This window comes from Tenrec ecaudatus, chromosome 3 (assembly GCF_050624435.1).
Source record: "Tenrec ecaudatus isolate mTenEca1 chromosome 3, mTenEca1.hap1, whole genome shotgun sequence".
Taxonomy (NCBI): Eukaryota; Metazoa; Chordata; class Mammalia; order Afrosoricida; family Tenrecidae; genus Tenrec; species Tenrec ecaudatus.
In genome coordinates, this window is record NC_134532.1 from 89,101,434 (window position 1) to 89,112,341 (window position 10,908).

At 39.7% G+C, this 10,908-nt stretch overlaps 1 protein-coding gene across 1 annotated transcript in view; it reads left to right on the forward strand.

The window, feature by feature from the left end:
* Positions 1-5,459, forward strand: part of SCLT1 (sodium channel and clathrin linker 1) — a 223,238-nt gene extending 217,779 nt beyond the window's left edge. The window contains exon 21 of the mRNA XM_075543790.1: positions 4,934-5,459. Coding sequence (XP_075399905.1) covers positions 4,934-4,996 — 63 coding nt within the window. The 3' untranslated portion in view covers positions 4,997-5,459. The remainder of the gene's footprint in view (positions 1-4,933) is intronic.
* The last annotated feature ends 5,449 nt before the right edge of the window (positions 5,460-10,908 follow it).

Consider the following 10,908-nt stretch of genomic DNA (forward strand, 5'->3'; position numbering starts at 1 on the left):
TTATACATAATAAAACAATTATAAACATTCACTGACCATGATGTTTATAGATTTACCTTTTTTAATAGTTGACACATAATTTGCATCTCATACATCTCAACAGTTCAGTCATAGCGAAAAGAGCTGGTCGATCATCACCGCCATCAGTTCTAGAACGTTCGCTTTCTCCTTGTACTCATTATTAGCGTCCCTTTTCCCCTGACCTCCCCTCTCAGAACCTCAGAAAGCCATTCATCTAGTTTCTATCTCTCTAGATTTACCAACCCTGGATTTCATCTACTGAAAACACACACACTCACAAGACCTCACCAATAACAAAATAAGCCAGAGGAAAACCTCAGTTGAAAAGAAAGGAAATATTAAAACCTGGAACAAATTTAAAATGGGTCAAAAGGGAGATCAGATGGGATCAGGTATTAAATTTTAACCCAATTACGCCTGCCATAATCAGTTTACATTGCTCTCCATTAATAGCAAGCCTATTCACATCGCCCGACTATGAGCCATGGGGACTCACTGATTCACTTAATCAATGTAGGGACCTTCAAATAGATTTGGGGCTCCCACTGTCATCCATAGGCTTCTGAAAATGAGGTGTTAGCAATTTAAGCTCTGATACCATTCCTTCCTTTAGATTTGGATTTTATTACTTGTACTCCTTGAATCGCACAGGTTGGTGTGCTTCTTCCATGTGGCGTAGTTGATGCCTCACTTAGATGGCTGCAGGTTTGAAGACAAGCCTTTTCTTTTTGATAGCTGGGCACCGTCTGGTCTCCTCGCTTTACTTCCCTATAGCAGTGATCTCTTCAGGAGGCAAGCATCAAGCAGGGCCATGTCAGAAGAACTACTTGTTCTTAGGTTGGGCTAGAATTCAGTGCAAGCCCCAAACCCATTCAGACATCGATGGCTTGTATATCTCTGGTTCACCTTAGAGGACTCATTATCATTTTATGAGAGAGGACATTATCAATCCTCTCCCTTGAATAGAAGGTCATTCTTTTGATAGTGTCATTAATTTATCCAGTAGTATAGAATTTAACACATTGTTGAGAAAGATAATTATACAAGTATAGGCAGATCCATCCAAACTGTGTTACATGAATTGTTAGTTAATTTGTACAGTTTAAACTCTTAAATGATTAGGCACTATTTACATTAAGAATGGTGTCTCTGATAGGACAATATTTCTGATAACATTCATTCACAATGGAAGAATCATGCCTTATAGATTTTCTTTTAATCCAATTCTGGTGTGACTATGACATAGCAGTTAAAGAAAATCCAATAATAATTTGCCTTTTTGTTTCCCTCCTGTTTGAGAGTCATTGTAGCCTTGTCAATAAGTTTAATTTCCTGTGAAATGTATTTAATTAATTAATCATCCACGAACCCGTTTGATTGATTATAATATTATCTTTAAAAGTGTTTTGATGCTTATTTGAGTGTACTGTCTGAGCACCTTGTTTTCAGAAAGCTATGAGTGACAGTGAACATCTAGAATCCGTTTAAAGAGTCCCCCTGGGGATTAAGTCTCCACTGAATTCCTTCGGATGCTCACCTGGGGATTAAAACAGTCTTGCCCTCAAGCGGAGTGCCACTGGAAAGTGGGTTATGGCCACTCCTCTCCAGCCAGCCCATGGAGAGGCAGTCCTCTTTAGGGGCCTTTCGGGGTTTGCCCTGGATGGACAGGATTGAGGGCTACATGGTCATGAATTATGCCCATTAGTCCTACCCTCATTGCCTTGGTCAGAAAGCCCTGAACCAATTATGTTCTACCTGGCATAGTGTGCATGTCCCCAACATGGTCCTGTTCCTGCTCCTGTCGCGCCTCTGGAGCTCTGATGCACTGACCTGCCACTTTTCATGAATCTTTGACCGCTTCCTTGGTTCCATGCCTTACTTCATTAGTGTCCTGACTGAATCCTCAGACACCATTTTGACCTCAAGCTAATCATCTCCTTCATCCAAATGATGTGTCTTTGTCTTGTCTTTGTCCTATTTAAGACTTAATAAATGTTCTCTTTAAACTATATATGAGATTGGGGTCTCTCTTATACCCTAAAACAGGTATCAGTCAAATTGCCAGGTGCCATGGGACTCTAGGTGATTTTAACTTGTACATATGAGCCTCAGTTTTCTCTCAAGTTTCATATAGGTTTAATATGACCCCCTCATTCAGTTAATGAAGGATTTCAACAATTAATATGCATAAAGCATTTAGCAAAGACATTAAACAGTAATAGGTAGGTAGATGGGTATTTAAATTAAGTATAATTTAAATTCTGTAGGCCAATCCTTTAAGCTTCACGTTTACCTTTTTCAAAAGTAAAACTAAATAAAATATCTACATCAAATCAAACTACTTTGAGTCCTGTAGAAGAAAGGACACAGTTAGAGAACCATAATTACATGATCCAGTTGGCTTCCAGATTAATCTCCTCCTGACAGAATTAACCTTAAACGATCCGACACAGATGTGTCTCCTGTTAAACTCTCCAATGCTAGAAATTCTGTTCTCCTTGTAAACCATTTTATATGTATAATTTTATTTCCTTTGTTGTTGTTGAAACTATGCACAACAAAACCCAAACTAAGGCGCGCACCAGTTCAGTAATTTCTACACAAACTACTTCGTGATTTAGATTACCTCCTTCAAAGCACCAACCTTTCCTGGTCTGCCCTCTGCCGTTACCATAATGCACTGCCACGGACCATCCTGTGGATGAAGTTGCTGTTAGCAGTTTGATGCCTATTAAAATGGTTTCCAAAAGAGCATAATGTTTAAGGCAAGTAGTTGTCGCTAGTTAAGCTAAACTGTTGTTTGGCTTTAAGAAGCCTTCAGAGGGTGTGTTTTGTTGTTGTTGTTGTTTTATGTGAAGTGTAAGGATTATCCCAGGGCAAGAGTTTCGGGGGTTCATTCAACCTTCATGGCTCCAAGAAGTCTGGAGTCCATGAGAATTTGAAATCCCAGTTTTAAAACCTGGTAAAGTTTTAACAGTAACCACACATTTTTCCTTATGCTTTTTCTCCCCACTTCTTTTAGAAGCTGGAAAGTCACCATCCTGACATTCTCATTACATTCACAAAAGAACTTCTTTCCTGGAGGGTTTTTTCTTTTCTTTTTCAAATAAGTCCAGCTTCTAAAAATTTCCCCATTTTGTTCTAAAAATTAGAAAAGTGGAATCTGACCTTGAAATACCGCCCTACTAAGGGCCTGGCATTTTATGAGATGAGAGAAATTAACAACATTCTCTCTAGCATGTCACATTTACCTTACTGTAGCCCCAGCAACCTATTGTTGGTGCATCACAAGCCCTGAATTGTGCTGACTCAGTCCTGCTCCGGATGGCTTCTTCATTAATCTGTGAACGAATGAGTGTGGTCTAAGTAGATCATTTCTAACCCCTGAGTACTGTATTCTTTTTAATGAACATCTGCCTGGAAACCTTATTGGTCAGCCCCTCACCCCTCCACCTCTCTCCACACACACACCCCAATCAAAATTAAAGTTTTGTATCTTTTAACCAACACTTGTCTTTTTTTATTCCTTTGACGCCATGGTATTTTTTTAAACTCAGTTATAGTGAAGCCTTTTTAAGCAAGAGCACAAAACCTAGAAGCTATGAGGGGGAAAGGTGAATACATACGAACACAAAATTTCAAATCTCTTTACATAAAAATGCCATGAAGCCAAGTGACAAGAGGTTTAATCCATAGTAACCAAAGACTGACGTTTTAAAAATGTTTCAGAAGTGCTGTTATCAAGAAAAAAGTGCTTCAATCCAAGAGGCAAAGGGGTAAAGAATATTCACAGATAAAAGTAAATATATGGCTTTTAAACATTTTTTTAATAATGCTCCTCTTCACCCATAATAAGACAGACAAGTTGACTGTGAACACATCTCCGTGGTCACCTATTAGCTCATTCAGTTTGATGTTGCATTTTGCTGGCCCTGTCACATGTGGTTGATGTTCAGCATTCATTGAGCTATAACCTCCTTGGAGTACAGCTTCACAGAGTCCCTGAGAAATTGCAGCTGTGTAGACGAATATCATCTTTGACCGAGTGGTTCTAAAAATTTATTGTACAGGTCACATAATACGTCTGGGCACATCTGTTCAAAGAATAATGTAAAAATATTAAATACAGCATTGCCCATAGTATTTTAAATTGTCACTTGAATGTCCACACATAATAGAGCAGTTAAATTGCCGTCTAGTCAGTAGTATGAAATGCGGTTGGTAAGAGGAATACAGTAGATATAACATGGCACTATTTCAAAGGTAGATTGTTTAGAGGGGGAAAAAAGAGATAAATAGTGAGTATAATACTTTCATTTTTTAAATAAAAAGGAGTTGCTATATAAATATATTCTCATTTAGAATATTATTAAACATTTAGTATTAAGTAGTGACTGTATGTATTCAGGGATGAGCCTCTGGGATGAGAAACGGCAAAGTAAAAGAGGCTTCTGTTACCCTGTGTATTCCTTTGTACCAATTGATTTTTTTTATTGTGTGTACATGTTATCTTTCTCAGTATTTAAAGATCATTTTCTTATTAGGCTTTTCTTACCATGACTTGCATTCACCTTTTTTATTACCAGCCTTCCAGTGTGCTGGCCCACCTTCATTTTGTTTTAGATTCTTTCCTGATTAACTTTCATGTAGGTATTTTTCATCTTCTATGGAGAAATATATTTGGGAATTCTAAGTATGTCACTCCAAGATATAGAATGTCCCATTGACCGTTTGCATACATTTCTCTAATGTAATACACTTTAAGTCTCAAGGGTGAAACAGAAGTGAACACCAAAAATGAGCCCCTTGTATTGAGAAGATTATTTTCAATAATTATAGGTTGTATTTTGTATTAGTCTAAAATGCTGTATAGAAAAAGTAACTACTTACTGATTGTTTATTTTAATTACAGCTCAGTGTGATTACAGTGCAGAGAAGAAAAGCTGCCTCCATGATGAATCTGGAAAATATTTAAAAATATTCATAGTTCATTCACAGCACTTTAGAGCTGTGGAAAATACTGGACTAGGAATGTGTTGAAATGACAAAGCCTTCAAAGAAGGGTGAGGCTGGTGTCACTTGACAGAAGCATTTCCGGCCTGTGGTGAGGGTTGTGGGACGGACCAGGACAGCTTCCTGTAGGTCAAGAAACTGTGCCCCTGTGTTGCAGCTCAGAGGAGAGGAAAGCCAGCCAAGAAGCCCCCATGACCTTCGTCAGCGTGCCTGCTTTCAATCCCTCCCTTTCCCTTCGAAGAGAATCGTTCTCATGAGAATCATGAGGTTTGAGAAAATGCTAGAATTTTATTACTTCAGGTTTCATAATTTGAGAATTTCACAACTAATCCTTAGTCCTAACTCATTTAAATTTCTTTTTCATTTTAGAATTCTTAAGTATCATTATGGACTCATAAATGTAATAAATTGTACACATTCTAAAATATTGCTGTCATGTATTTTAATGTATAATTACAGTCATTCACTTTTAACTTCAATGGTTTCCAGTATTTATAGAACTTGATTTCTAAGAAGTAGAGAGTTTGTTTTTGTTCTACTACTCAGAGCAGTGCTAATCAAATGTGTATTTTAGGTTCTGGGAATGAACATTTTAAAAATCCAGGGAAAAAAGATAATAAATCTGAGTTTTAGGTGACTTGAAAACATCCACGGTAGGTCTTCCATCAGCAGCTGCAAGTCTAGATTGGTGCTTAAAGTTACCCATGGACATCAGGGGAGTCTTTGGCAGGCAACCAAGAACCGAGGTTCAGGACTATAGAACCTTGCTTAGAGCTTTAAACCATCACCCCCACCCCCCATCTTCTGGTACTTTATCCTCAGTTCTTTCAATATGTCATCCTCCCTTCCGACATCTGGGTCTCTGCAGATGATTGCAACCTACACAGCCTTCCCGTTTTTACCCGGAGATCACTTCATCAGAGGAGCCTGCAAATGAGGTCTGACTGCTGGACGCTCTGGAGTAGTTGTGACACAGCAAACCCCGTATGACGAGAGTAGAACTGCCCCCGAGAGGCTTTTTGCTATCATCTTCATGATGTAAGAGGCCCTGGTCATCGAAGGTTAACAATCTAGAAAACCCTGTGGGGCCATGCTGTTCTGTCACATGGGGTCGCCCATGAGTTGATTTCATCTCAGCAAATACTTATGGAAGCAGCCTGTCGGGTCTCTCCCTCAGAAACAATAGGTGAGTTCAAGCCAACAGCCTTTCATTAGCAGCTAAGCACTTACGGGTCACACATCCCACATCCCCCCTGAGCCGAGGGCCCCTTGTTACAGTGCTCGTCATTGATGTGATATTTTTCCTTCATAGCACTTACCGAATTTGCAATTAATTCTTTTTGCAATGTTTTCTTTTAAGTTATCTCCTCTCCAATAGCGGGTAAGTTCCCTGAGAGTCATGTTAACTGTCACATTCAACATAGCTCCTCACTCATAAAGGATATTGAATAACTTCAGATTATGAAAGGGAATTTTCAAAGACAGGATCTTAGGAGAATTTCTTGATCTGTTTAATGAGCTCAGGAAGAAAACCACTGAAGGAGGCTGAACAGGATCAATGAGAAGGTTATAAACAAGAAAATCCAATATGAAAAATACTGAAAACCCACATAACAAACTCATCACTACCATGGAGAAGGTGTGACTCACAGCAGCTTATAGGACACGGGAGAAGTGCCCTGTGCGTTTCTGAGGCTGTGGTCTCTGCAGGGGCAGCGAGCCCTGTCGCTCTCCAGAGAAACAGCTGTGTTACCCCCCAGGGTAACAGATCAGGAGATCTGATCTAAGAAGTAGGAAGGGACAAATGGCTGATCGTGTACTTACTGTGATTAAACCAAACACAGAGTGGTAATTGGATAGAAAGTGTTAGCTTACACTTTGTGTGTGTGTGTGTGTGTGTGTGTGTGTGATATGAATCTATTCATTCTTAAAACTTTATTTAAAATTTTTTTGTTTCTGTTTTAAAAGTTTTATTGCTACATAATCCACATATCATACCATTCAGTAGTTCAATCATATGAAGTTGTAAAATTATCACAATCAATTTTAGAACATTTTCCTCTTTCTTGTATCCACTGTGTAGTAAAAGTTATATTCCATCCCATGGCTATAGATGTTAAAGAATTCTTTAAGTAGAAATCAGAATTAAGTTTGTCCAAAACCAAGATTGTAGACAAGAACACTACAGAAACTAGCATCCTAAAGGAATAAAAATATTCCTACCCATTTTCAACAGCAAAATCTAAACTTCCACATTCATTTCTTTAAGGTAAAGTCTCAGAACATAGGTGCTTTTACCAGAGTTTGAGCCTCGGCAATGCTCTTCTAATTCTGCTCACTTCTTCCTTCAGATGAATCCCCTTCATACTACTTAGGGATTCTCCAAGGTGAGGATAAACAGCCAACAAAAAAGCCAAAGCCAACTTGATCCCAAGTCAGAGAGAGCCCATAAGTTGCAAAGTAAACAACATCATAGAGATTCTGTTACTCTGATTGTCATAAAAGCAGATTGTCAGGCTTTTCTTCAATGGCCAAACTGGGTAGCTTTGAACTGCCAAACTGGGCGTGCCACCCAAGAACTTTAAAGGAAGGATAGGCTGCAGATGTTCAGATAGCATTGCCTTCCTGCCTTCTTTTTAACTTGAATATCCTCAATTGCTATTCAAGCCCTGTTGCTGTAATGGTTACTAGTTGGGCTGTGATCCACGAGGTCTGAAGTTCGAAACCACCGGCACTTCTCAGACAAAGACTAGGCTTTCTAGTCCCATGGGATTAGTTTTGGGAACTGGCAGCAGCGGTTCCATCCTGTCTTTTAAGGTCGCCGTGACTCAGAATTGACTCTATGGGAGTGAGTTTTTTGGAAACTGTTGAACAACAGAACAGAACATGTGTGGTAATTTTTCACAAAAGTTTGTTAATCATCTTAAATGTGGTGGAGTTTTTAACATTTCTCATATTGCTCAGTCATGACTTCATTTGTTTGAATAGTATCTTTGATTCTGAGAAATGTGTTGTAGAGAGCAGTGGAAATGTACAGAAAAGAAAGAATGAATGTGATACCCATATGAAATTGAGGACAACACAATTTATTTTATTCCTTTTTCTTGATTATGTCTCAGAGCAAGAAAGGAGATAGGCTTGCCTCCTTTTCTCTTGGTTTGCAAATATGCAAATTCGGCAGCCAAAAAACGTTTCCTTTCTCCGCCAATGTGGGAACTATGCCCCAAAGATGGGAGACCGTCCACACCACTTCCGCCATTTGTCTACTCAGCAAATGTCAAATGGTTCATGTCTGCATGATTTGCCAAGTCAGCGCATAAGACACCCAAGAAGGAGTGGGAAAACACATTAAACTTTCCTTATATGTTCTGTTCTTTAATCATACTATGTTTTGTTCATTTTTTCAAAATTAAAAATCTATTATAAGATTTTTTCCCAAAAATGTTTTTCAAGTTTTGGGGTTTTTTTTACTTAAAAATACATGTTGTTTTTAGGAGTCATCAAGCCAGTTCCAACCCAGAGCGGCCCAATGCGCACTCGTTAACACCGCCTCGTCCTGCACTGTCCTCGCAGACGTTCCTGTGCTTCCGCCATTCTGGCAGCCACTGCATCCTCCCATCTCCTCGAGGGCCTTCCCCTTCTCTCTGCCCTCCCCTGTACCATGCACGGTGTCCTGCTCCCAGAATTGCTCTCCTGACAGCATGTCCAAAGCATTAAGATGAAGTCTCGCCATCTTGCCTCTAAGGAGCACTCCGGCTGTACCTTCCTCTAAGACAGATGTGTGTCTTTTTAGCAGTCCACAATATTTAGACTATTCTTCCCCAGCACCACAATTCAAATGCACTTATCCCTCTTCAGTCTTCCTTTTCAGTGTCCAACTTTCACATCCACGAGGTGACTGACAATGGAATCAAGTGCACCTTAGTCCTCAAAGTTATGTCCTTGCTTGTCAACACCCCAAAGAGGTCCCGCACAGCTGATTTACCCAATGCATTACGGCTTCTGATCTCTTGACTGATCTCTTGACATTGATTGTGGATACAAGCAAAGCAAAATCCTTGACCACTTCAACCTCTTCTCCACTTATCATACTGGTAACGTTTGGTGTAGTTCTAGGATTTTAGTTTTCTTGACATTGAGTTGTAATCCATACTAAGGGCTGCAATCCTTGATCTTCATCAGCAAGCACTTCAATCCCCCCTCACTGTCAGCAAGCAAGGCTGTGTCACCTGTCTATCTAGGATTGTTAATGAGCCTCCAATCCTGATGTCACATTCTTCTTCATATATTCCAGCTTCTCTGACTATTGCTCAACCTGCAGCAGAATGGAGGCTACAACCCTGACACACGCTTTCCTGGTTGAAACCCATACAGGATTCCCTTACAGAAGCCCCGCTAATGTGGTTGTTACACAAGGTCAGCAGTTCAAAAGACAGGGCTTTCTAGCCCCATCCAAAGCTATAGTCTCAGAAACTTGCCAGGGCATATCTTCCCTGTCCTATAGGGTCGCTATGAGTCAGCATCAACTCTAAGGCAGTCACTTTGGGTTTGCTTGTTTGCTGGGATTCCCGTTCTTCTCAAGACTGTCCATAGTTTGTCTTGACATCGTCAATAAAGCACAGACCTGGTATTCTCTGCTTTGAGCCAAAGACCATCTGACATCAGCATTGATATCCCTTGTTCCACATACTCTTCTGAATCTAGCCTGACCCTCTGACAGCTCCCTGTCACCCTACTGCTGCAACTCGTATTGGATGCTCTTCAGCAACATTTTACTTGCATGTCTTATCAATGATATAGTTCCATAATTTGAGCATTCTGGTTGGTCACCTTTCTTTGGAATGAGTACAACTTTGAATCTCTTCCAGTCAATTGATCAAGTACGTGTCTTCCAAATTCGCTGGCATAGAAATGAATGAAGTCCTCCCAGTGCTTCATCAGCTGGTTGAAACATTTCGATTGGTAGTCCATCCATTCCTGGAGCTTTGTTTTTGGCTCATGCTTTCAATGCAGTTTGAACTTCTTCCTTCAGCACCATTAATTCGTGCTCATGTGCCACTTCTTGAAATGGTGGTATGTTGACGAGTCCATTTTGGTAAGGTGATTCTGTGTAGTTTTTCCAATCTTCTACTGTTCCTGCAGCATTCAAAATTTTGCCCATAGAATGTTTTGCTACTGCTTCTCCAGGTTTGAATTTTTGCTTTCGTCCTTTCAGTTTAAGATATGCTGAGAACTAAATGTGAACTCAATGAATGAAAGTATGTATTTACTTAGATTACAAAATTATAGCATTAAAGGGCATATTAAGGGTCATTTTTTACAATAATGGTGGTCATCTACCTACCAAGAAAAAATAACTACTTACGGAAGTGGTCGTCTAGCTCTGTTCTTCTAAAAATGCTCACCACCCTTTCTTAAAACTCCCCACAAAATAGCTACAGACACTCAATATGCTCAATGTAGCCCCGTTTTTCTACTCAAAAAGCGTATTGGATTGTAGGCAATGAACATTATATCTAAAAAATACTACTTCTCACGTATTGATTACTGTTCGATATGTCATGTTCATGGCAATAGGGAAAAGTCTGTTTTGCACCTCGACAGTGTACCTCTGTGAGTAAGAAATGCTAAGGCGGAATGAGAGCGACCGTAGCGGGCTGTGATAAGGGTATGTGTCCGCCAAGCTGGGCCATGATTCTCAGTGGTTTCCAAGTTATGTAATGATGTGATTTGCCAGTGATTTAATGAAGGCATCGCCCTCAACCTCCACTTTATAATCTGATATGGTCAACCGCCGTGTTCACTTAACCGATTTTAGTGTGTAGCACCTATCCATATCAATAAGTGAAAAATGGGTATATTTCTTTTTAAATG